Consider the following 26,320-nt stretch of genomic DNA (forward strand, 5'->3'; position numbering starts at 1 on the left):
TTCTGTAATTCACATCTACAAGGAGGCAAGTCCGTCATTTGAATTTTAACATTCCAAAATGATTAGATCATAAACAGCTTTCCTATGGGGTTGAAGATACAAACATGTGAAAAAAAACTTTGTACACACGAGGGATTGGTAGCAACTTTCATTTTTTCCGAAACCCCACTTCCCACACCCCCACATATATGTCGTACCCCCTTGTGCCCACCCACTAGAACTAACCTGAATCCGCCCCTGTCTACTAGTGACGTAAGTGGTGACGTTTGATTAGCAACAGCCAGACAGCCATATAGATAGGTGGATAGATAATATTGTATCCAGAGAATGATTTACAACCTATTATTTTATTAAATGCACCCGGCATGTTGCAAATTATTCCGTCTGCATGATGGCGTACTCGAGGAAATGATTCATTTGATTGCCCCTACGCGGGGGAGGCCGAAAAAGCCGGTTCTCTAAAAAAGGCCCGGAATTCACATTACTATGAAGTTCACGCTAAGGACATCGTGACGCTAAAAGGATACGATGACGTCACTTCCGGAAGAAATATCAAGTCAACGAAGATATAAACGTGACAAAAATCATCCTATCTCTGAATAAAATGTAATGAACACCAAAATAATTCAAGGCAGGATACAGTATATTTGACTGGGGTATACTTGACAAATTCCGTTTGAAGCCACTAATCCTGTCCAATGTGTTGTAATTTTCCAATACTTCCGCTAGAATGCGCTCGAGAATCGTCATTTATCTTTGCAGATCATTAAGTAAGTAGTCAGTCAAGGAAACGCCTTGAAAATATTTACTTTTGCAAAACAACGCGATACAGTACTTGCAGTCATTTAGAGAATTTTATTGCAATACTTTTAGTTATAGCACATCAAGGGTTGTTTTCCGTTTGTTTTATTTTCTATTGTAATATTTTTGAAATGTCAACAAAATATTATATACCATTTTCAAATGTGTGTAAAATAGAAAGCATGGAGAGGAAAATTGTATTACAGTATATATAAATGTGTGTGTTGATGAGCAGTTTTAAGGGGAGAAAAACGGTAGTCCAACCCATAGAAGTGATTAAATTGATTTGTTGGGGGGTCGAGTAGCCCTACTATATTAAATATAGTTGTGTTTGGAGAATGTTTGCAATTTTATCGCAAAACTTTTTAATTTGGCAAATTATTGCAATTTACTCAATAATTATGTCAAAATAACCCAATACATATTTCATTGAAACGCAATCGCATCACATTATATTGCTAAGTATTGCGTTAGAGGGCAAAAATATTGTAATTAGGCGCAATATTCCTCCGCCGGACACCGTAATTGTGCAATAAATAATAATACCGGCAATATCAAATTATATGTGGATATGTTACAGATTGACAGCAACAACAATAAAGACACAAAAGAGATGCCTGACCGTTTTGCAACTTTGGGGTTGAGTTGATATTTAGCAAACTTGTCATGGACACCTGTTGCCAAAGGGGAGGACATACTTTGAAGGAGGAGATTGCGTCTGACCACGGATGGGTCTGTGTGCGTTCGTGTTTTCAGCCCATAGTAGAAAAGTTTGGGGCCCGGGTGACGTTGTCCACCGGATTTTGCTCTATTTCAAAAGCTTGAGCGCTAGCATGGCCAAGAACAGCCCCGGGTTCAAGTTATCTCCGGGTTTTCGACTGCACAGTGGTCGTGGAGGATTCGAAAACTGGAGACTAGTGAAACAAAGTTAAGGGGACATCATGATGTCGATCCGAGGTGAAGCGTTGGAGACCCACGTTCCACTGGACTGAGCACCATGGAACAATATTTCCGAAGAAAGCGGCTCTGTCTGCCAAAACCTCTTCTGAGCCTGCCATTTTTCTTTGCCTCCCTCCTTTTGATCTACAAGTTCAAGATACCAGAGAGGGACACTACGGGCAGCTTCATGAGGCGCACGAACAAGCAGGCTTTTACGCACCGTGGTCATCTCAGCTTCCCGGAGGCGCAGCAGTTCCCAAACCAGAGCGCTCCTTTCTGGGACGCGCAGGAGCTAAATTGCAGCGAGGATACCGCAGTCAAGACAAAGGATTGGTTCCGGAGGCTGGACCCGAGATTTCACCAGTTCGTCTTGCACCGCCACTGCAGGTACTTCCCCATGCTTATCAACCATCCGGAGAAATGCACGGACGGGGTGCATCTCCTCATGGTGGTCAAGTCCGTCATTGAACAACACGATCGACGCGAAGCAGTGCGCAAAACCTGGGGCAGGGAGTACACAGCGGGAGGAAAGCGCATTAAAACACTTTTTCTTTTGGGAAGTCCTTCTGTTGGTAAAGATGCTAAGAACTTGCAGAAGCTGATCGAATTTGAGGACCAGATTTATGGCGACATCCTGCAGTGGGATTTCATGGACACATTTTTCAACCTGACCTTGAAAGAGGTCAACTTCCTCAAATGGTTCAACATCTACTGCTCAGATGTGCGGTTTATATTCAAAGGGGATGATGATGTGTTTGTGAACACCAACAACCTACTGGACCTCATCAACTTCAAGGTAAAGGTTCACAAGGAGGCCAGTTTATTTGTAGGGGACACTATCTCAAAGGCTATCCCTATACGGAACAGACAGAGTAAATACTATATCCCAAGGGAGCTTTATGATAAGCCATACCCTCCCTATGTGGGTGGAGGAGGGTTTCTCATGTCCTCCCAGCTGGCCAGGAATCTCTTTGTGGTCTCGGAGGAACTGGAGCTTTACCCCATTGATGATGTATTTTTGGGCATGTGCCTGCAGAAGCTCACCCTGAGCCCAGAGATGCACTCCGGCTTCAGAACTTTTGGTATCACCAGGCGTAGGGTAAGCCCAATGAACAATGAGCCGTGCTTTTACAAGAACCTTATTGTGGTGCACAAACTGAGCACCCATGAACTCCTTAAGATGTGGAGCCTGGTGCACCAGGAAGAACTGGTTTGTGCACGGAAGGCCTCCATAACATGACACCTCGATACAATTCCGATGCAGTATCAGGTTGCGGTTGACTTCCACAGTAAAATTTGTTGATTTCGGAGTCCTTATTACATTACTTTTGTGTTGGTTTAAGATCAGGTAATTGTGTAATTGCAATCCCGTGCAGTCCTTTGTGACATTTTTGTCATTAAGGGCTATATAAATAAATGTGACTTGACTTTGAAACCACTACTATGCCGCACCACAGCGCAATTCCAAGTGCCATTTCAAATTTGAGCCTCATAGATCGAGAGTTAAACGTGGTGTGGCTGTTTCATGGTGTTTGTCAACTAAATCAGGGCATGAAAATAAACCAAAATGTCTGACATTCTGTTTTATTATAGTTTTCTGTTTCATGAATTAAGGAAAAGTAACTGATACAAAAACAACAATGTATATCTGTTTATTTACTAGTTTTCTGAAAAAAATAGTCATTGTTACTGATGATGTACATAGTACTCTATAAAAATCTCAAATACAAATAATACATTCTTACACTCATGTTCATTTATGGTGGGACACAGATATATGGCTCATCTCTGTAAACATCAATAAAAAGAAAGGTTCTGAATGCATACTCCCACATAAATGTACACATACAAAGTCTGTATGAATGCCTCACGCAAGGATGTACAGCTGTATTGGATACTTGACTCTGAGCGTACAATTATTTGTTGAAAATTAAACCAAAATGTTTGCAGTTGTGCTCCAAACGTCAGGCCGTCATTGACTGCAAAGTTCTGCAACCGAATATGAAAAAAGTGAATGTTTGATTCATCATGATTTAGATTTTTCCATTCCATGTCCCTTATAAGTTGTGCATAACCCAAACTGCTGTAATAAATTCATGATTTCCCTGGTATGGAAACCTGTCTCGTTAGAAACCTCATATGCTTGATCATATAAGTATTGCAATGTTTACGTAAACATACACACCTATACAGACACAGCCAAAAAAATCCTAATTCACATTACCAATATCTTTAGCAATGCAGCATTTCTAATGAGCTAAACTTAACTAGAAAGTGTCACCTATTTTGATAGCAAACCTTGTGTGACCTAAAGAAAAATGCGTGTATTTACAGTTTACTTGTCGCACTCAACAGCACGAAGTATAGTACATATCAACCAGCTGTCAAATAGTATCTCGAGTAGGGCCTTTGTTTGACCGAGTGACACCTGGAGATGACATTGGAGGAGATCTTGGTGGAAGACAGATACAGATGGTTCTATTTGCCATATGCCAGAGACTTAAGCAGTAAAACTCAATTATGTAGCAGGGCAGGTCTGTTTTCAAAGTACAGTATTTCATATTTTTTGGAGAGTCTATGCTTTTGTGTCCATTTGTAAAATATGTATCTGCTGATATTTTAATCCTATCGACGGCACAAATCAGCCAAATGTATTTTTGTGTGCGTTAAGATAATTTCATAATGTCAAAATATATATTGCATGAAATCACTACAGTGTATTTACAGTCCAAATCAGGGGTGGACAAACTTTTGATTGGGTTAAAGAATTTGGCACCGATCCAATTTTTCTCATTAATGAATAAATATACATGCAGACGTATACATGTTATGTTTATTTTAATATTTCTTTTCAATAAGATAAGTTTCCGCAAATTGGTTTCAAAATGGTCACATTTAAAGAAAAATATTGTATTAGGTCCGTTTAGGCGCTGGATTTTACATTAATTTTTGTAACAGTAGTGTAGTTCTGTTTCGTAGTATTTCTGTAGTAGTATTTTTGTAGTACTGTATTTCCGGATTCCAGTGTCACTCTAATGGTATTTTTTTGTGGTATTTCTGTAGTATTTCTTTTCAGGATTGATGTAAAACCGAAATATATTTAATATTTAGTTTTGTAGTAATTTTGTAGTTTTTTTTTGGGGTGTCTATTTTTTGTCTGTTTTTTAAATTTGATTTTTTTGTCACAAGGGACACAAACAACACTATTTCAGTTCATACAATAACTATCCAAAGTGACAGTATAACATAAAACAAACCCATTTTGTAGTAATTTTGCAGAGGTCACATAAATGGACAATGGGAAAAAAATGGCACCCCAATAAAAAATACCTTATTTTAATTAGTAGTATTTTTTACTATTATGTATACAGTATAAATATATACTGTCATTATACTTTGATTTGTATTCGGACAGTTGGATTAAAAAGCCTGCCAGGCTGGATGTGGTCCGTGGATTGTAGTTTCCCCGCCCCTGTTCTAAATGGAGTCAAATTGAATGTGCTGTTCCAAAGTTAAGAGCCGAAGAGTTCATATCCTGTTTAGTAAACATATATGATTGTTAAATGTTATCTGTTGTTTTGTAATCAAATTCGAATTTCGGTCTCTTTCTGAAAGTTAACATTACATTGCATTCATCATACAGACAACATGCAAGGTGGTATTTCCAAAATAATATTGAAAGATTAGGACCAAGACTTCACGAGTGACACTATTAATACTCCGCAACTAGATGATGGTGCTTCTTCTTGAACCATCAGCATTTCCCAGATGTGTGTCCTTTAGCAAGGGGTGTCAGAGACGGGATCTGACTGCCTCTTCCCAAAGGCCTGCCTCTACCTCGGGTGTCCACAGACCAGGTGCGGGTCAACTTTGTGCTAGCCACAGTCCTACCTGGGCACAAACAGGGAACCCAACCGTTAGTAATGTAAATCAAAAGCTTTATATTACCAAAACAAAGTAGTCTAACGTAACAAAGAACATAAACATGGTGTCATTTTGAATCTGTTATTTTCTGTGCGTTAGTACAAACAACATCTATAGGCTTGATTAGTACTGATATCAATATCACTAAAGGGGTCAAAAAAATGTTAACTGGAATTAAAACGTTTAAACTCAAAGATCCCTTAACTGCCACTTTCTCTACCAAGTATAACCATGGCCACGCCTGTCGCTCTCCAGGCTGTTTTTTTGGGTAGGGGTTTTTCTCTTGAAAAACAAACTTGTGATGTTACTTCCTTCGCTTTTGTGACAGATCAATGGATAAAGGGCTCTGTCCGATAAAGGACTTTGTGTTTCATAAAAAAATAAAAAAATACTTAAAATAAATTACAAAAATACATAATTCAACAAAATTCTTTAATCAAAAATACACAAAAGTATCCCCTACTTTTAACATTTACTACCTGCTCAGAATAATATAGTAATGACAAGACGGGTTGTTATTTCACGAAATGCATATACAACAGGTAGCCTTTCGCATTTATCAAGAAACAAAAAAAAAAGCTCCAGAAAAGGTTGGTGACCCCCCCATCCCCCCTTGTACATCACATTTTGCAAAATAAGTACTTGTCTTCTACAATGCTTAATTATGAAGAATTCCTCAACTGTTGTTCCAATCAAAAATACTGATAATTGTTGATTTTGGTGACCCGTGTAAAAAAAAGCACCAGTACAGTATTGATTGTGTTGTCATCCTGGTGACTTACCTGCTATGAGTTTCCGAAAGAACACCCTTGGAAATAAGCATTTTCCATGTTGGGCTCGTTTTTGTTGACACTTTTAAGTTGCCAAGATCACATGGTATAATCCAAATTAGTTTATTTACAGAGCATTTTTTCATTTTCCTCATGTTGAGATTTTTGAGTTTTTCCTTGCCCTTGTATAGATTTTAGATCGGGGGATGGTGTCATAATAGTCTGTGGTTTGCAATAATCTCTGTTGTGTGCAGCCCTTTGAGACTCCGTGTGATTAATGGCTATACAAATAAACATGACTTGACATTTTGTGAATGATCAAGTAAACTGTGGCACAGAAAGCAACACAAAGAGATATGTCGTGACCATTAAGATTCCTTAAAACACACGAAATGATCAGCTGCTATTTGATAGCAGGGTTTACCAAATTTTTGAAAAATGGTACCGAAAGAGCTCTTTGTTGCACATTGTTTTGGTCTGACAACTGCAATCAATGAACATTTCTATTTGGTCCAAAACCTGATACTGTAGCTCTAAAGTGAATGTGTCAAACTCATGGCCCACAGACCAAACGTGGCTGGCCAAATCGTTATTTGTGGCCTGCCAGAGCTCGAAAATGTCTGAGTGTCTAAAAAAAAATGGGCATAGATTCAGATTCAGAGATTCAGATTCAGATCTACTTTATTGTCATTCTAGTACACGTGTATACAGAACGAAATGTCGATGGATCTGACTCCCACAGTTTCCCTCAGTGTCCTTCAGTGTACAGATATAAATAAAGCTGTATTGTGTTATTTACCATAGTGCCGATAGTGCAAGAAGAGACGCTAACCAGATGTGCAAGATGGGCAGTCAGGTTAACAAGTCAGGTACACAGTACCATTATTTTGTAAACAATAACACTGTAAGTAATAACACTGTAAGTAACAATAGTGCAGAGATCAATGTGCAAGGAGTGGCAAGCTATATAAAAAAAAACTGCCACTAGTGCAAAAGTCAAATTAGCAGCCGTTTAGATTTAAGTTAACTATATGTTAGATTGACCATTTAACTAATGGCCAGGGGGACTAGACTATTGCGGAGCCTGGTGGTCCTGCACCGGTGGTCCTGCACCGCACACTGCAGTACCTCTTCCCAGAGGCTAGCAGAGTGAATAGTCCATGATGGGGGTGAGAGGGGTCCCCGGTAATGTTCTTAGCATGGGATAAGCAGCGCTTCTGGCCAATGTCCTGAATGGAGGGAAGTGTAGTCCCGATTATTTTCTCCGCTGTCCTCGTTACCCTCCTCACACTACCCCAGACGGCGAGCAACTTGTTTGGCGGTTTGATTCCTGCAAGGGAAGGCATGCGCCATCTTGGAGAAATGATCAGTTACGACCAGGACATCTACAGACTTGTTCTCTTGCTCAGCAGTCCAAAAGTCTATACAGACCAACTCCATAGGCTCAGAGGTGACTATGTTCTTGAGTGGTGCACGGTTGTGTGGTTCCGGTGTTTTCCCTACTACACAGCGCTGACAGGATTTAACATAATTCACAACATCACGTTCCATGCCATTCCAGAAGAATCTTTGCCTCACCAGAGACAAAGTACGGTTCTGGCCTTGGTGACCTGCTGAGTCATGTAAACCTTGAAGGACTTTCTGTTTCAATGAATCAGGCACCACAAACTGGAAGATTTTCTTGGCCATGTGAGGATCTTTCCTTATTTTGTAGAGCATGCCATTCTGTATGGTGAGTCTGCTCCAATGCTTCAGTAGTTTCATCACACTAGGCGACTCGACAGCTCTCTCACGCCTGGTAGGTCTCTTGTGTCTATGCACAAAGTACATGGTTCTGCTTATTGTGTTGTCCTGTTCTTGTAAACCAACAAGCTGACTCTGTGGGAGTGCCGTTGACTGATCTCCCTTCTGCAGAAGATTGAAGTTGGCATCTGTTCCCATCACTTGACCCACGCCACCAGTGGACTGAGCACTGAAGACAGCAGCAACTTCTTCTGATGTCACAGAACCATTGGAGCCTGATGGAATTGCCCTTTTTACTGACTCGTCTGATGTCCCAGCACTCTCGTCTACAACAGCGTGACAATTGTTGGATACTCTGAACACCTCTTGCACAGTACTGTTGTTCACCCTGTTGACTTGGTCCAAGAGCGAAGTATAGGGCTCGGTAACAAGGCGATGACCCACACATGACCGTACAAATGGCTCACGGCTCAGAGCGTCGGCTACGATGTTCTTTGGGCCGGGAATGTACTTCAGGTCAAAATTGTATGCAGCTAGCTTCGCTACCCACCGCTGTTCACACGCATCAAGTCTTGGTTTGGTCAAAATGTATGTAAGTGGGTTATTGTCGGTCCACGTGGTAAAGTGTCTTCCTTTCAACCAATGGCTGAATTTATCACATACTGCCCATTTCAAGGCAAGAAATTCGAGCCTGTGTGCAGGGTAGTTGAGCTGGGAGCGAGAGAGCGTCTTACTTGCAAAGGCGACTGGTCTGGCTACTTTTCCACCAGGTGGCAGCTGTGACAGGACTGCTCCAATCCCATCAAAGGATGCGTCGACAGCCAGAATAAACGGCGCATCAAAATCTGGGTGCGCCAGAGTGACACCTGTCACGAGGTCGTGCTTCAGTGTTTCAAAGGCGTTCTGGCATGCATCGGACCAATCTGCAGGCGTCAGCTTCACTTGACCTTTCTTGCGGTCTCTCTTGCGCTTATGCTTGTCACCAGATTCATATGTGAGCCTGAACAGAGGTTTTGCCTTCGCAGAACATGCTTCAATGAAGCTTTGGAAATACATCACCATGCCTAGAAAAGATCTGATTTTACTAGGGCATGGCGTCTTGCCATCCGACTCCATTAGATCAGCGACTTGTACGTCATTTATCGCTCTCACTTTCTCGGGGTCAGTCCGAATTCCATCCTCACTGATGACATGCCCAAGAAATTTCACAGTCCGTCTGAGGAAAAAACACTTTTTGGGTGCGAGCTTGAGGTTGTGTTCCTTAAGGCGAGTAAACACCATCTGCAGGCGTTGGAGTGCAACTTCCTCTGTGGGGGCAAACACCATCAGATCGTCGAGGTAACATAATAGGCTCATGAAATTCTGATCACCAAATATTGACATCATCATCCTCATAAATGTTGCTGGGCTGTTGCAAAGTCCCTGAGGGAGCCGGTTGTACTCGTGAAGGCCGAATGGTGAGGAGAATGCCGTGTACTTTTTGTCGTCAGGGTGCAAGGGGACATTGTAGTAGCCTGACGTCAGATCCATTGTGGAGAAAAAGGCATTTCCCCCAAGTGCGGCCAAAGCATCAGCTTGATGCGGTAGTGGGTAGGCATCCTTTATGGTTCTTGCATTAAGCCTTCTGAAATCAGTACATACCCTTAGTTCTCCATTCCGCTTCCATATGAGAACAAGCGCAGATGCATAGTCGCTAGTCGACTTCTGAATAATTCCTTTCTCTTCCATCTCGTTCAGAGTTGTCCTCAGTTTTTCATACTGACTTGGTGGTATACGTCTGTAGGGTAGACGGAACGGCTTATCATCAACAAGGTGGATACGATGTACAAACTCTTTGGCCTCTCCACAGTCCATCTTATGGCGAGAAAAGATTGACTCGAATTGTTCGATGATATGAAGGAGCTTGTCTTTACACTGCAGTGCTTTGATCAAAAACTACATTTCCCAGACTGCCTGTCTACTATGACGGCTCACTGCCACTAGACGCCAGTATTTCCATATTAATGCCAATGAGTGAAATTGAGATATAAATGAGCCTAAAATGTCCCTAAGAATTTTTTATCTTATTTTTACACAGTCTTACATTTGGGATTAATTTTCACGTATCCCAACCGAATGTTCCCAATACACAATGACTGATTACCAATTCATCCGTGCTCAGCTCCTAAAAGGATCCATGTTAAACCCAAATAACTATAAAACCCATCTTATTGATCACTAAAAAGCCTGGCTGGTGGTGTTACGAGGGAGGCGGACTATTCTAGATGAGTCAGTGGACCAGCATCTGGACCTGAAGCATGTTAAGGCCTGCATCGACCAGCCGGCAGAGATGGGAAGCTGCGTCGATGCTGCCCGCATGTTTTAGATCAGTGGATGGTATAAATGCAGTGTTCTCGTTTGCCCGCGTCCTAGACTCATCATTTTTGCTGGGGACGCATAGAGTCAAATCAACGTGTGTCCCCGGGACTCAACTTTTTTGACACAAAATTGTCATTATTACCCGATTACTTTTTTTTAACAAAGATTTACCGCACTCCAAACTTTTCATCAGGCAGATCTGCCATTGTTATTTTGGTCTCGCGGATTGAGTTTTCGTCTGCACGCCGATCTCGGCAAACGAGATCTCGTAGCTTCGAGATTACGTCATTGTTGGTGGTTGTAGTTGAGGGAAGGTGAAAATCAACACAAAATTGGTCATTTCTTCAGTGAAATTAATAAGTCGAAACAAAATGCAGAAAGTGATAACAACGGCAATAATTCCGGCACGAAAAAACAGCGGAGAAATTCTTCAGAAGATCGCGAAGGCAAGGAAAACACGTGTGTTGAAGCGAACGTTTCGACAAAAGAAAATAAACAAAAGAATACTCCTAGCAAGAAAAGGACTTTTCTGCCAAAATGGACTAAATTATATTCCTGGTTACGCTATGAGGAGGATGATAATGGATTGGACCTTGAGAAGGCATTACAACTGTGGCGGGACAGGAAACCACGAAGAATATATGAACTGAAAAATCTGAAGTGATAAGTGCTTTGTATTACCAATTAACTGTGATGATTAAAACTGAATGAAAATATATATTAATATAATTATTTCAGCAATATTATTTTGTATAATGTACAGTATTGTTGTGAACTGAAAAATCTTAAAGTGATAACTGATTTGTATTACCAATAAACTGTGATGATTAAAACGGAATGAATGTATAGATTTATATTATATATTTGTCACCGATTTACAATTTCAACCTCGATAACACTAAATTTTGGGGACCCATAGGTCTCTGTTGGGACCCATAGATTTTTGAGAATGCGAGTCCCCTGGACCCATCACTTTTCAGAGGTAAAATGAACACTGTAGATGTTACCTGTGCAGTCCTTTGAGACATTTTGTTATTAAGGGCTATACAAATAAATGTGACTTGACTTGTTTTAAAAACACATTCACATTGTAATTGAACGTAAAAATATAGATAATAAAATGATAATAGAACGACTTTAAATACTTGAAGGGTAATGTTGGAAGTTTTCATAACTCATTTTTTTTTCTAGTTCAGGCAAATAGTTTCCTCAAAAGATATAAAGTAACTAGAACTTCTCGTGGCTTGAGTAGCTATTAAGTAGAGGTTTCACTGTATTTAATTGAAACCATGTTTTATATGTGTAGTAACTCTTTTTTTAAATGCAACTGTGATGTTTTGGACTTCATCATTTAATAAATTCTTAATTACATTATTTTACATACCAATGACATTGGGTGGTTGGTTGATTGGTTGGATGTCTTAAACACTATCGTCGTAGGTGGAACCATTTCCGGTGGTGTGTCCTAGGCAAGTACAGCTTGGTGGTGCCCATCCTTCTACAGACCTACATATGTTTTAACCCCGTCATTAAATTTATTAGTGACATCAAGTCCTTTGACGACAGCCATTACGCTGGTGTGGCCCTCTGTGAAAATGAGCTCAACACCTGTACTCTAAGGACAGTCAAAAAAAAATAATTACAAACATAAAAAAGATGTCTGTTGATGCCCTTGCAACATCATTTGTAGCCAGAACTTCCACTTTGGTGCTTGTTTCTTTGCATTTGTGAAATCGCAAATATCTAAACAATGCATACCATAAAGGGCATTCTCCTGGCAAAATACCAGAATTTTTCAGTGACTTGTTTACATGATTTTAGTGACCATGGCGATCGCGTTCCGGCGGACGTGCCCGAAACCTCTTGCCTCTCTTCAATGATGACGATGGGACTTAGTCATCTTTTGTTGAAAGGAAAAAGCTCTTTTGATGAGTTAATTGCCTATTACTATTCGTCCATTTTTTACGACTGTCACCACACTGCTTTACTACATCTACTCGCCATATGGCGCCGCCTACACGCACTCATTCGTCGGAAACAGGAAGTAAGACTAGCAAATGGGGGTTTCCTTGATGTGTGGACAAAGATCTGATCAAAGACATTTTTGCCATTTAGGGGTGATTTATCATATTGAAATAATTCCCAGAGGCTTGATATTTATGGATGAGCAGCGCCAGACCATTTGTAATGTTTCTTTTTTTCTTTTAAATGAAACAAGAAAAATATATTTTGACGTTTTGGCACTTGATGTCCTATGCTTCTAAAAACAGATTTATTCATTATGGCATTGAATGAGTTAAGGGCAATACAAAAAAATAAGGATTGACTTGACTTACTGATACTACATTCTATCACAAAGTTAGCTCTATTGGCCAAAGTTGCACTTTCTAACCTGCGTTCACAGGTTGCTATGGTGTGTTTTGCTAGTGGATGTACGGACAAGTCGTATGAATGCTTCACCTTGTGCTGGTTGGGTTCTCTGGGTTACCGCAGCCCTGCGTGAGTTTTGTTTGCATCCGTCACTCCCCGTCAGGTGAGCCTTCCAGGCCTGCAAGGGGTACAAATGAAGCTCAGTAAGTACAGTCATGCCTAGTGGGGACGTTCAATCGCTAACGGCCACGGGCAACTGTAGATCCAGTGAGCGAGGAAGTGGCAGCCCTCCTTCCTTCCACAACACTGCAGCCTTTCATAGCATCTGGTGAGGGCACTGGCAGCCAGAGTGTGACTTTCCTGTAATATCCATCCCCCTAACAACTTTGAGGGGTGTGTTTACGTTAAGAAGCTCCATGTCATGTCTGCATTTTACACTATTTGTGTCATGTCTCATTGAACAGATTCTACTTGTAAGGACTAAGATCAAGGGTAGGCAAACTATGGCCCGCAGGCCAAATACTGCTCATCAGGCTTTTTAGTGCGGCCCGTTAAACGAAAATGGTAAAAAAATAAGGATAACGAATCATACTTTCCGGACTGTGAGCTCGACCCAAAAACCCCAAATTGCCCAGAAATTTGAATGTGTGCCTTATAACCTGTTGTGCCTTTTATGCGGAAAAATTGGAAATGTGTTGCCATATTTGTGCAATTATTGATCAATCGATAAATTCATAGAGGATCGTAATTGCATAAAGATGGTGGCAACAGGGCTCGAACCTCATAGCAATGGTAAAAGCACTGAGGGACATGGATGGTTTTTCACAATTGCGTAACATTAATAGCAACGGGAATTAAACCCGGATTGCGGCAGGGAAAGTACTGGGTCCTATCCACTAGGCCACTGAGGATACAGACGAATCATAAAACGGCGTTAGGTATTATTTCATTATCACACTGTTTTTAGTTTTAGTACCAGATATGCAAGAGTAAAAAAATGTTGTTTTAATGTTTCTCAGCTCAAACTAAGCATCATATGTGACAAAGGTTTTGAATTAATGCAGCCATGTATTCATTTATCTCTCAGGGTAACCAACTTACTTTCCACAATCCCGTCAAATTATGTTCAATTCATTCAGTTCAGATTGACGGGATTACTTCCCACAACGCCTTTCTCGTTCATTTCAGAATCCCGCGCGGTTCATAAAGGCTTTGCGAGTCAGCTGTACTACAGACCAGTTTAATGGCTGATGATATTTCCGCGGCCCGGCCCAATAATAACATTGACAATTTGGTTCAAGGTTTACAGATCCCTTAACTGGTAGGGTCATAGGGGCAACACTTTCTGTAGTGTGTCATGGACAACTACAGTTTGGTGGCACCCATCCCTCCTCGGCAGGCTGATTTTTGGGGGTAAGGGTTTACTCCCACACATGAAACAGTACTGGGTTCTATGGTTATCAGTAGCAAGATAAACCCCCGAACTGGCTCAGATATAGCACTTTCATCATATGGTTGCGGTTGTTTTTCAATGTATAGCATCATCCTGCCCTTCAGAGATGAGTTGGTCCTCTGTAAGGACTGGCAGCAGTATATAACAACATCCAAAATCACCGGGGAAAAAACATTTTTCTCCGAAATTTTGAAAATCACATCATCAAACAACAAATACTGTACCACCCATGGCTCCCGTAATTTTTGTCAAAAAAAGTTTGTGGCCATGATCTTGATCCCAAGACGAGCGCTCTACCTCCTGAGCCACTGCCCCCCCCGCCAAGATATGACCAGGGTAGATAGATAGATTAAATTTTAATTGTGTCACATAAAGAATGGTTTCTGTGAACCATTGCTCCTCTCAGAATACATACCAAATAATAAGATTTTTTTTGTTTACATTTCCCTAAAAAGATCATTGACAGAAAAAGTCATTTCACTCAACCGCCCACCGCCTCCCCGCCTTTTAAAAAAAAAAATCTAAATAAACTATTAAAATAACACAATTGAAGATGGCAAGGGATGGTGATAGTAATGTCCACTATCTTACCGCTTCTCCCAATGAAAAGTTGGTGTGACACAAAGGGCAGTGACTGGAAGATTTACCAGAGGTGGGAGCTGAAAGAGAAACGGGACACCTTTAAGCTACCTTGCAGTCTGAGATCGTACCCTGAACAACAGAGTAGATAATAAACAGTAGTCACGTCCCGACTATTGCAAACAACAGACTATTATTTCACCATCCCCTGATCTAAAACATACATGAGGGCAAGGAAAAACTCAATAAAATACTGTGAAAAATAATTTGCCCACTTCTTGATTTAAGTGTTTTTGGCATATTTATCACTCACAAAGGTTTTAGATAATCCAACCCATTTTAATATCACAGAACCTATCCAAGGAAATACAAAATGCAAATGTGAAATGTTGATTCCATTGAACCTAATAGCCAGTTGGGCCACTTTTGGCAGCGATAACCGAAATCAAATGTTGAAGGGTTTTCTAACATGAACTGCTCAGTTAAGGTCACACCATAGCATCTCAATTGGATTTAAATGTGGACTTTGATTTGGCCACTCCAGAACTTATTTAAGATTTATTTTGAGCCATTCAGAGATGAGCTTGCTGGTGTATTTGGGATCGTTGTCCTGCTGCATGGTCCAAGAGCGCTTGAGTTTATGGGCAACATTCAATCAACATCTCCAAACTGTATTTTGTATTTGTCGCTGTGTGATTTTAAATTGGTTTAATGATCTGAAACTTTTGTGAGTGATAAATATGCCAAAAACACGGAATTTAAAAAGTGGCTAAACTTTTTTCACTGCACTATATTTGAATAAAGCAATGTTTTAACAAAAGAAAATGAATGGAGGGGTATAATATACAGTAGTACAAACAGTCAGATATAACTGAAAACAGATTTATATAATAAGCATCCTACCCACTCAACGAGTCATCTACATTTTCTAATGGAGGACTCACGTTTGCAAGTGCTCCCTTGTACGTGTCGGGTTAGTTGTTCAGTGGCCACTGCCTCTGAGCAATGAGGACACTGGCTGAACTTGGACCTATTTTCACATTCCTTTAGTAAATGCTCTGTAAAGCTGGAGATCTCCACAACCTGTTAAGACACAATATGAGACGCTCCATGAAGGGTAACAACTCCATGTTGATGTGCTATTTTACCTGTTTGCATTCATCACAGCGACGCAGCATGGGGCAGTGCTTCCAGTAGTGAAGGTCTAATCCATCTTCGGTAAAAGAATCATCAGTTTTCCCGCAGAATATACACAAACTGAAAAAAGTGAATTGAAGTAACATATTCCAACAACACAAACATCTAATGCATTTGGAATGTTGCTGTTCATTGTATTCAGCTAAAAGGGCAAATGTATAAATGTCACTTACCTATCCAAGTTTGTGATAGATTCTTGGACCTCTACCGAGGGAGTTTTCTTGTTCTGAGTCAATATTTTTACTTCTGTAAGTCAAGTAGATTGTGCATGTTACTTAACGACTACACACTCTTTCAAATCTAAAAATTAAAGGGAAAATTCCAAAATATGTAAATATAAACAGCTTAAAGATGGTTTATGTAACGTCAAAATATTGTACTTGCTGACGCCATCTTCTCGCTGAAATCATCATTGCAACTCCTTTTTTTGCACGTGCAGGTATGTGAAATTATTAGACGCGCCCGAATAGAATATTCCTTTTTTCATCGGTTTTGGGGGATTTGGGTTGGAATTTGTACTGAATTTGCCACAGTCCATTTTTTATTTTCACCGTTTCCAACCTGGAATAAAAATTACAAGCACACTGTTCCTCTATCATATTGCGCTCCATGGCCAGAAAACAGATGATAAAAGTAAGATAAAAGTAGATAGGCACGACGCAGCCAACTTTTTAGTTAGAGTTATTATTAACCTAGTCAATTTATAGGGTAGTATTTTCATTGTGTTTCAAAGACACCCCACAGTAAATATTTTTGTTAGAAGCCATTGATATTTGTTCCGGCGTGTTTTAAAAGATTACCAGTTCAGCACACAGGAAACAAAGCTTGAGAGTGGCAAACAAACAGTTGAAAAGACACTCAACTCAATTGTATCTGTCTGCACTTACTTTGTTTACTAGTCTTTTGGGTCTTTCTTTCAACTTTAGGTACTTCTTTCTTGGATACTTGTCCTTTGGTATTTTTATAATCACTTTCCTTGAACAAAAGAACACATGCATGTGAATTCTTGTTTACAATCAAAAAGAAAGAAACAAACAGCAGATTTATATTGATGGTTATTTATTGACAATGGATCATATCCTTTTCTCTCTTTTTTGGGGGAATTCATTGTACTATTATTATTTTTCGAAAGCCTGTTTGACAGCCTCCATTGTCTATTGGAGTTTTAAATTGAGATTACAACCCAGAATGTTGAGTGAAAATCACAACTCCACCTACTGCCAAATCCTGTGAAGCAGTCAGCTCCTGTAGACAGTGGATGTCCTTCTCCAAGGGCTGTGTAACCATAAGAGGATAAAGTAGTGGTGTCAGGTCTATAAAGCATCAACCATGTCTATTACCTGAATTAAAATGTTCTTTACTGTCATTTATGGCAACGTAGTGAACATTATTTACAATAAGATTAGATGTGGCACTCTAGGATAACTGTAACGGGTGTAATAATAACTTTTGTTTTATTGAAATTCCTGCTGAAACATGTGTATAGTTTTTGGTAAGTGTCCTGCAAGGATGAGTCCAAAAGTGCCACCTGCTGGTATGGGGTAGGGTTTGTTTTGGCTTTTGACATGTGACCGGAAGGCGGGGTTTTGTTGGCAGTCTGCAGAGCGAGCTGCCAACGGTAAGACACGTCATTTGGCGCTCCACAAAAAAAAGTTAATTTTAAACATTATAACCACAGCTGACAAATCTCTCAACATGCACAATAATGTGATTGATGTTGTCAAGCTGTTTGGATTTAGATTGAGCAGCCGACGAGATCAAAGACAGCAGAGAAGCTAATGTTGTGACTCATTTCATCTGCAGAAACTGTAATAAAAACCTCACCATCCAGTCCAGCGTGAATGTGGATCTTTGGTGGGACAGGTACACCGCGGTTACATTGGACCCGTTACATAAACATGTTGTAAAAATCGTAACAGAGAAAAATAAGAAGAAAAAACTACGTCGGGATAAGTCGGAAAATTTTTATGGCTCCAAGTAGTGTAAACAAGCCTGTCTGAAAAACTTCCGTTTTGGCATAAGCTTAATGGTCTATGCTGACAACTGATATGGATCTTTAAAGTATGACACAAATGATTAGAAAATGGGAGGATGAGCTTTCTAGTACTGCTACACATTACTCCCCGAATAGATGTAAGATTAAGCATAAAGAATTCCAGCCCAATCCGGACCCGCGGGTATTAATTACTTGTTTTGAGGGGCCCAGCCCGTCGAAAACCTGAATTTTCATATGTTATTTGTGTAGGGTGTACCGGGCATCTCTTTTACTTTTTTCTTTATGTAGATTCACTGGGCGGCGTGCTCAGCACTAAGCGAGAGGGGGACTTAATTCATCGCGCGACACACAAGAAAAAAAAAAAGAATCAAAGAACAATGACAGGTGAATATTTTTTTTTTTTTTTTAAGTCAGCGAGAAAAGAGCCCGAAACTAACCCAAATGTAATGATTGAGATTTCAGGCTCGACCGGCCTGAATTTTGGGTCAGGGTTGGGCTTAAGATCTTACCTCTATTCCAGAGTAAGTCGCAAACATTAGGGTAAAGTCTTCCAACATACCACTCATCCAACTATTACTGTATAATTATGTATAATAATTGGTACATACAGTATAGCATATTTTCTTATTTTTCAGATTTAAATATTGCTTACCAAAATTGGTAAACTTTGTATGCAACAGGAATTGAACCCAGGTACTGGTGGTGAAAGTGCCAATTTTTACCATTGAACCACCAATGGTTCAAATTACATACGGAAAGGCTTTAGATCACAGGTGTCAAACAGGCGGCCCGCGGGCCAGATCAGGCCCACTAAGGGATTGAATCTGGCCCGCGAGACAACGCTCAAAGAAGCGCAAGAGAAAAACGAGCTTCAGGTTGAAATATGTCCACTGGATGTTTCCAAAGCCAGGCGCCTCGAACAAAGACATTGTACTTGTATTTCTCTCTCTCTCTCTCTCTCTCTCTCTCGCTCTCTGTGTCTTTTTAACTTATTTTGCTCTAACTTCCTTTTTTCCTTTTCTCTCTTTTGTCTTTCTCTCTTCCTACCCTTCGCGCTTTATTCTCTTTTCTCTCCTTCTGTCTATTTCTCTTTGGATTTCTTTCTTCTGCTCCTTTTTCCCCCCTCTCTCACGACTTTTTATCTCTTTTGTTTCTCACGCTCTCTCCATCTCTCTTTTTCTTTCTTTGTGCCGCCCTCTCTCCTTTTCCCTCCTTCTCTCTCTTACTTCTTTATCTCTCTTTTTCTTTCTCTTTAATCTACTAGTCCCGCCCCTGACAGAATGTTTGTTCTATCTTGTGGCCCCCGAGTTACAATGAGTTTGACAAACCTGCTTTAGACCACATCTTTTTCTTACACTAATTCACTCAAGGTGCCAGAAACACTGATTTGCATAGTACCGGTATTTTCTGATAGGTTGAAGAGTCTCTCCACTTCTTTACCAAACAACGTTAGAGAATAGAGAAAACAGAAAGTCTTTCAACAAAATACTATACTATCTTTTTTATCTTTGCATACATTAAGCCGAGAGGTTATTGAAGCAAAGGTGAAGTAATTTGGACTATGCAAATTAGTGTTGCTTGCACAGTGGATAAAAATTGTGTGATAATGCGATAAGCTCTGATGCCATCTTATGTGTCATCTGTACCACCCGTGGTCTAGTGACAATGTGTTGATGCTTTTCACAGACACTTGATTGATTCCCATTGCATAAAATGTTTTTTTTTTTTGTCAACGGCATACATCAATGTCTTGTTAACAAAGTAGTTCTTACTGTAATCTCAATTTGCTGCACCTTATAGAGCGGAAATACTACAGCATAAATAAATATATCCGTGTCAATAAAGTAAAAGAAAATCCATATGATAACCATCAATAATTGCAGATTATGTGATCTGAGAGTACACAGTACGGTTAGTTAAGAGAAATTGAAAATCTTGCCTTAGTTTCCACCATCTCTTTGTCGATCTTGGCGAAGCGATCAAATAAGCTTTTGAACAAAAAGTTCTTTCGAGCAGCGTTATGGGGCGGTAGATAGCTGAGAACAGCCGAACTGTCCTGCTTGTACATGTACAGGATGATGCGAAATGCTACCTCTCGGGTAGCAGATGGACCAAGCTCCAAGGTCGCCATGCAGAACTGAATAAGATACATCAAAAGTGTGTTTATTATGATTAAGAATTACTTGAATGTGACTTTGTGCCAAGACAGAAGGTCTTAAATACTGCTACTGACAACAATAGAATGTCCATTAAATCCAGTATCGATTAATTATTTCATCTTTTCCACAGTCAAAAGGCTGGAACTCCTCTTAACCTTAGATAAAGGCAGATTACAGATTGGACTGTTTGACAGTAAATCAAACGTCACATACTAAGAGAAGATGAACATTCATATTCACTGTGCAGTTTCGTTATCACCCTAACTAAATGGACACTGTCTTCACTGAAATTCAGCCAGAGAGACGTCACACAGTCACTTCATCTTAAAAACAAAGAAACCTACAAAAACAGCCCAGAGCAAAGAGGGAAGTTCTTGGTGACTTGAAAATGGATCATTTCACCTTAAAACAGACATGCTAATTGGTTCTGTTTAAATGAATTGCTTTTGTACTTCAGCGGGGAGAATATAAACTGAATATGGAGGTTAAATCTTACAAAACACAAAAGCTTAAAGGCCTCTGGCCGACACTTAACAACATCTGTTGTCAGGAATAAACACATTAAAAACATCCTGTTTTATTCTGGAAGAAATGAGTCATAAAACTCTTTATACAGACTGCAAAGTAGAAACCAAAGACAAAGAGAAATGCAGTCCAAATATGTAATCAAGCAACTACGGGTATCATTCCGTGCTAAAATATACCTTAGCAATGATAAAATAGTGACCCTCACCCAGCCCTTCTCTGAAACAGTCCAAATTCTTTGTTACATGATGGGCCCCTCAGCTCAGCCCTTACTGAATTTCACAAGGCAGATCACCCAGGTAACAGTAGTGGGAAAAGAAAAAAATGTCCAAACCAGCCTAGTCCTACCTTACATTCTTGGGCAGTATGGGCATGTTGTATTATTAGCGGTAAAAAAGATTTGTGTTTTTATCAAATATTCTTTTCTACTAATTCAATTAGGGGTTTACTGCGTTTAAGACTAGCAAATTCCTTATATGTTGTATTGAGGATCTAGTCTAATAAAGGCTGTAGGAAAAACTGATGTTGAGTTTTACGTCATACGGGCAGACTTTAAATATCAATGGACCTGATTTACAATTAAGTCAAGTCATGTTTATTTGTATAGCCCTTAATCACAAGAAGTCTCAAAGGGCTGTACAGACTATAGACTATTATTACACTTAGCACTTAAACAGTAAACACACTTGGCTCACAGACAATAATTCTCTTTAAGTACTGTACATGATGCATCCGATCAGAGCCGAATTTCCGAATTTGCCCTCACTGATATGCCGAGGAATGCATCCCTGCCGAGAACTACTAGAACCACTTTTACCTCGTTTTATCTCACTTTTCGGGAATGTAATGGCGAACATATAACCAAAACCACTTCGTCTAGCATTTATTGGGAATGTAATACAACTTAAACCATTCCGTCTTTGTATTTGTTGTGAATGTAATCGAACGGTAAGCACACTGTATATAAATCACTTTTGAGAACTTTTATGCACTCTACCGTAAAGCTTATTATGCTGAAATAAGCTTCATGGTAGAGTGCATAACAGTTTCAATACGAGCGATTTGAATAGAAAAAGGCAAAATAAACATGTTATCTGCTCAAAAATGTATGTGCAAAAATACCTATCCTCTTCTAGTAATTCTGTCCACCAAAATAATTGAATTAATACAGTATTCAATCTGTATTTGTTTCAGTTTTTCTTAGCATTTAAGATAACACATCAAGCATAAAAAATGTTTTAAGTACATAGAATTAGATAAAGTGGAAATGGGAAACACACTAAAGGATGAAGACCAATCACAGAAAAAATATTTCTCGTACTCTGTAATAAAAAGCATTCAAAGTATGAACATAGTTAGACATTTACCATCTTAAAAACATAGGAAAGCCCAACTTGTCAAACGACACAATCATGGCTCAAAGTGTTCCCCAAGCAAATTTGTGAGGCGTTCTACAAACAAGGGAAAGGAGAAAGCATGCGCAAACATGCAAACAAAGGCCACCTGTGTGGTAAGCGTTAGGGGCAAACCAAACAATTTGCCCTCACTGATAAAATATTTTGGAGGAGGGCTAAAAGGGGTGAGGGGTCACACCGTAAAAACAAAGGACAAGCGTAGGCTTGTCAACCGCAGTCAACAAATGGAGAGTTTTTCACAGGGATATTAGGTCAGTGCCGTGAAGAAATAACTGATACTTAGTAATTACCGTACATGTTTGCCTTAAATAAGTAACATAGGTGTCCTTGCTTGGTTAATCATTGCAACTGAATCAAAAGATACACAAAGTTAGGCGGATGAATGGCAACGTAAAAGTTTTCTCATATCTGAATTCATTTTACCCATCATTTAGTTTGAGGTCTGCATACATAAGTAAGTACTGTAAAATATTTGGAATTTGTTGCAACAACTACTGAATTTACAAAATAATATTATCATTGAATAATTTACCATCATTACATTATCCACGGTGAATCCAGAATTCTCTGTGCCCAGCTCTCCCAGGAGACTTTCTAGCAGCTCAGCACGACTCTGAGCAAGACGAGTGGGGATGTTCGGTTTGAAAGGTTTCACCAGCTCAATTGGAATAATGTGCAATAGATAGACATCCTTCAGGACAGCTATTTCCTAGATGGCGAAAAAAGCAAAAAAAGACTGCCTCGCTTAAGCCTTATCACATATAATGAAACAATCACCAGCAAGTCAACTTTACTGTGTTGTGGATGTTAGAGAGGAAAGGAGAACAAATGGATTAGCTCTTTATTAAAAAAGTATCTTGTTATAATGTGTCATTTGTTATTTTACAATATTGTTTTGTAAAATGTACTACAGTCAAAAAACATGCTTTGCAACAGTGGTCCACAAACTACAGCCTACAGGACAGATATGGCTCATCTCCACATTTGGTCCGGTCCCCAGAACAATACCAGAAAGCATTTTAATAATTTTTTGCTCATATACTGTATTTATTAGTGTATACCACCCTTATTTTGTAACCTAAAAGAGAACACAAAGTCTGAATGCGTGTCTTTAGTTGCAACATGATTTGAAACTTGGTCGCTGTGATTAGAGTGCCGAACTCTTACCATTGGATTAACGGTATTAGATTTCACAAATGAAAAGACATTAGGTTTTATAACATGATCATATTATTTTAATCACGGTACCAAAGACAAATGTTAATTTTGTTCTGCATTTCATATGTTACAATGACAAAAAAGTGTTACTCAAAATGTTTGTAATAAAGAAGATTAATAGAGTAAAAACTATCTATTTTATAATCATTGTAACATATGAAATCCACAACAAAATTAATATTAGTTTCTGGTACTGTGACTAGAAAGAATGTGAGATCAAATCCACGGCATTTTCACAAGTAATCTATACAACTTGCTCTGATCATTAAGATGAGCTAGGACCTGATAAGATTGTTTGTAGTACGACAGAAAGTTTATGCTCCATAGATTTTGTTTTGTGTAAAACCCACAGAGTGCTCTTAGGTTATTATTTGACTCATAATTAGTCATTATTATTTGTTTTCTGACTTTTGCTCTGTGAACAATCAATAAGGGTTATTTTATTGTGGCTTTTTTGAAAACAATAAATGTTAACATTCATGCACTCCTGCAATCATCACATTTTTTTCTGTGTCAAACTGACCCTGTTTAAGAAGGGAACGTTTTTTATGATACCTGCCTTACGCTGACAAAGGTGTCAAACACGATTATTTTCAGGGGTTTGTGATAATAGTTTACAGTCCACCATAGCTAAACTTTAATATGACTTTGTTTCATTTTTATAGACGGTAATTACACTCTGGATTTAGTTCTTTACAGCTATGTCATTATGATACAAATACCTGGATACAGGCTATGGCAGCCACGCGAAGGCGGTTTGTAGAATCTCCAGTTCTGTTCAGGAGAGTGGGCCAAGTATTCTCCAGACAGTGTATCACCTCACTTCTGCCCAGACTTGGAACCAGCTGGCTTAGCAAGAAGAACAGCAACTTCAAGGAGGCTTGGAAAACCTAAGCCGTGGCAGAAAAAATGTCGCTTTTTAGTTATTCACAGTATTTATTTTCCACTGAGTGACCATTGATGTGCTACTGTCATCAATTTTGAATCTCACATTTGGTTGACTCAAACATTACAGTGCACTACAGATTAAAAGTTTGGGGCCACTAAGAGATTCCCATTCTTTTAGAAAAGCAAAATCTCAAGGATATTTTTTTTTCACGCAAAAATCATTATTTCCAAGCCATCTCAATGTCTTGACTATACTTCATTTTTTTGCAACTCATTTGTTTCATAACAAAATGTGACTTTTCATGGGAAACACACCATTTTCTGGGTGATCCCAAATCTTTGAACAAAAGTGTAAGTCAACACCCAAATGGAGAAAATATAAATTGATAATATTCATACTGTAAATCATGAATATTAATTAGATACGCAGTGGCGGTTTTATGCAGTGGCAGATGCCAGGGGCAGCATTTTTACCGTGACACATAGGGGGGCGGCAAGAGATTTTCAAAGAAAATAAAAAACAACAACAATAAATGTGTGCCGAAAAGCGTATTTATTATCTAATAACATATTACTAACATATTATTAATGTCAAATGGGCGCTCCTTCGTTGCAGCTTTGATGCCCCTGCTTGCTGCGAAGGTGTGCATAGACACTAAGGCTGTGACAAGGAAAAGCGTAGGGGAGGGGCTGCGTGGGGGACACATTACCTTTGACTGGGGAAAGAGGAAGATTCGCTGTATTAATACTGTGCGTAAAAAAATAGTTTGCAACTCCTGTCTTTCAAATATTATTCATAACTTTGAAAAGACAGGCCAAATGCTGCATATTTTTCTCATTTTGCCTGTCGCTAGTGGCTCAAGCAGAAAGGACATTTTCAAAACAGAAGTGGATAAAGTTGTACCTATGGTCAACCTTGTCTCAGGAACGGCTCACTGGCCTTGCTGTCATCCGCATAAATCATGAAATAGGGGTGCAAATTGCTTATGACGATTTTTTCGATGATTTTGCATCGGGTCTCGCCCAGGGAGTAATTTAGCGTTGAACCGCCACTGGAGATATGCAACAAGGCTATCTTTGTGATGTCAAATTAGAATGCAAGATCTGATAGAAGGGTTTAGAGAGAACATATGATACAGGTAACAAATACTGTTCTTCGTATTTCTAAAAAAGGCAAAAGACTGCTACCTGTAACAGGGATGCAGAGAACATGGTTTAACGATAACTATTGATACATATTCAAAACACCTCAACGTGGTGGACAAAGTGGAGAAATTGCAGAAACTGGTTAACTGAATGAATTCTACCTGAGTAGAATTTGACCAAAACACAAGATGACGAGGTTAAATAGGTAGTTACCAATAAAACTTTCTCCAAAAGAGCCTTCTTGATCAAAAAGATTGCAGCTCTGATCATATTCCTCAGCTCCTCTTTGTTAGTCGTGGGTTGTTCCTCCAAAAGCTTGTTGTGCACTTCTAAGAGGGCATCCTGTCTACATGACCAGGATTTTGAATATGCCCTTGAAACCTGGAAGATTAGTCAACCAAGAAAAAACATCAGATGCATGCATGAAGGCATCATATTGGTGCAGTTGGACTGTTTTTATGATCATTGTAAACCCAAAAGAGGAGTACAATAAATTATTTTTCAATCACCCGGCGGTAAGCAGTTTATCACTAACTCTTAATAAATACTTTCTTACCAGACTTTCACCAAAGACATCTATTACATGTCCAGCCTCTCTCTGAACCAAATCTGAGAGAGGCTCTGATTCTCTTCCCATATCAGTGCTAAGCAAACTACTTTGGCTTTCAAGTAGAGCAGATTCATCCATCGCAGGGCTTTGTATGGCTGTCACTGACCGGTCCTTTCGAGATGGCGCTTGCAGCTGCCGCTCATCGTAGGATTCACTACTAGACTGAAAAGAGAAATCTGATTAAATGGACAGCAGCTACAATCATATTTACAATGTATATATTCTATCT

At 39.4% G+C, this 26,320-nt stretch overlaps 2 protein-coding genes across 3 annotated transcripts in view; one reads left to right on the plus strand and one right to left on the minus strand.

The window, feature by feature from the left end:
• Window positions 1–1,498: 1,498 nt before the first annotated feature.
• b3gnt7l (UDP-GlcNAc:betaGal beta-1,3-N-acetylglucosaminyltransferase 7, like) lies at window positions 1,499–6,906 on the plus strand. The gene has a single exon (XM_088331697.1). The coding sequence runs from the start codon at window positions 1,799–1,801 to the stop codon at window positions 2,978–2,980; it is 1,182 nt and encodes a 393-aa protein (XP_088187823.1). The 5' UTR covers window positions 1,499–1,798; the 3' UTR covers window positions 2,981–6,906.
• The window catches only part of cep104 (centrosomal protein 104), a 36,522-nt gene continuing 13,578 nt past the window's right edge, over window positions 3,377–26,320 (minus strand). For both annotated transcript variants that reach the window (XM_088331694.1, XM_088331695.1), the window contains 13 exons: window positions 26,038–26,253; window positions 25,695–25,862; window positions 24,170–24,337; window positions 22,762–22,938; window positions 20,070–20,267; window positions 17,353–17,409; window positions 17,022–17,109; window positions 16,308–16,380; window positions 16,086–16,194; window positions 15,882–16,020; window positions 14,950–15,017; window positions 12,996–13,083; window positions 3,377–5,631 (listed from right to left, as the gene is read on the minus strand). In XM_088331694.1, the coding sequence (XP_088187820.1) occupies window positions 5,495–5,631; window positions 12,996–13,083; window positions 14,950–15,017; window positions 15,882–16,020; window positions 16,086–16,194; window positions 16,308–16,380; window positions 17,022–17,109; window positions 17,353–17,409; window positions 20,070–20,267; window positions 22,762–22,938; window positions 24,170–24,337; window positions 25,695–25,862; window positions 26,038–26,253 (1,686 nt within the window). In that variant the 3' untranslated portion in view covers window positions 3,377–5,494. The remainder of the gene's footprint in view (window positions 5,632–12,995; window positions 13,084–14,949; window positions 15,018–15,881; window positions 16,021–16,085; window positions 16,195–16,307; window positions 16,381–17,021; window positions 17,110–17,352; window positions 17,410–20,069; window positions 20,268–22,761; window positions 22,939–24,169; window positions 24,338–25,694; window positions 25,863–26,037; window positions 26,254–26,320) is intronic.

The sequence above is a fragment of the Urocampus carinirostris genome, chromosome 3 (assembly GCF_059441175.1).
Source record: "Urocampus carinirostris isolate Australia breed hairy pipefish chromosome 3, RoL_Ucar_1.0, whole genome shotgun sequence".
In the NCBI taxonomy this organism is placed as follows: domain Eukaryota; kingdom Metazoa; phylum Chordata; class Actinopteri; order Syngnathiformes; family Syngnathidae; genus Urocampus; species Urocampus carinirostris.

Excerpts from the sequence above, each read along its gene's own strand:
- b3gnt7l (XM_088331697.1), top strand. The coding sequence starts at position 1,799 with ATGGAACAATATTTCCGAAGAAAGCGGCTCTGTCTGCCAAAACCTCTT.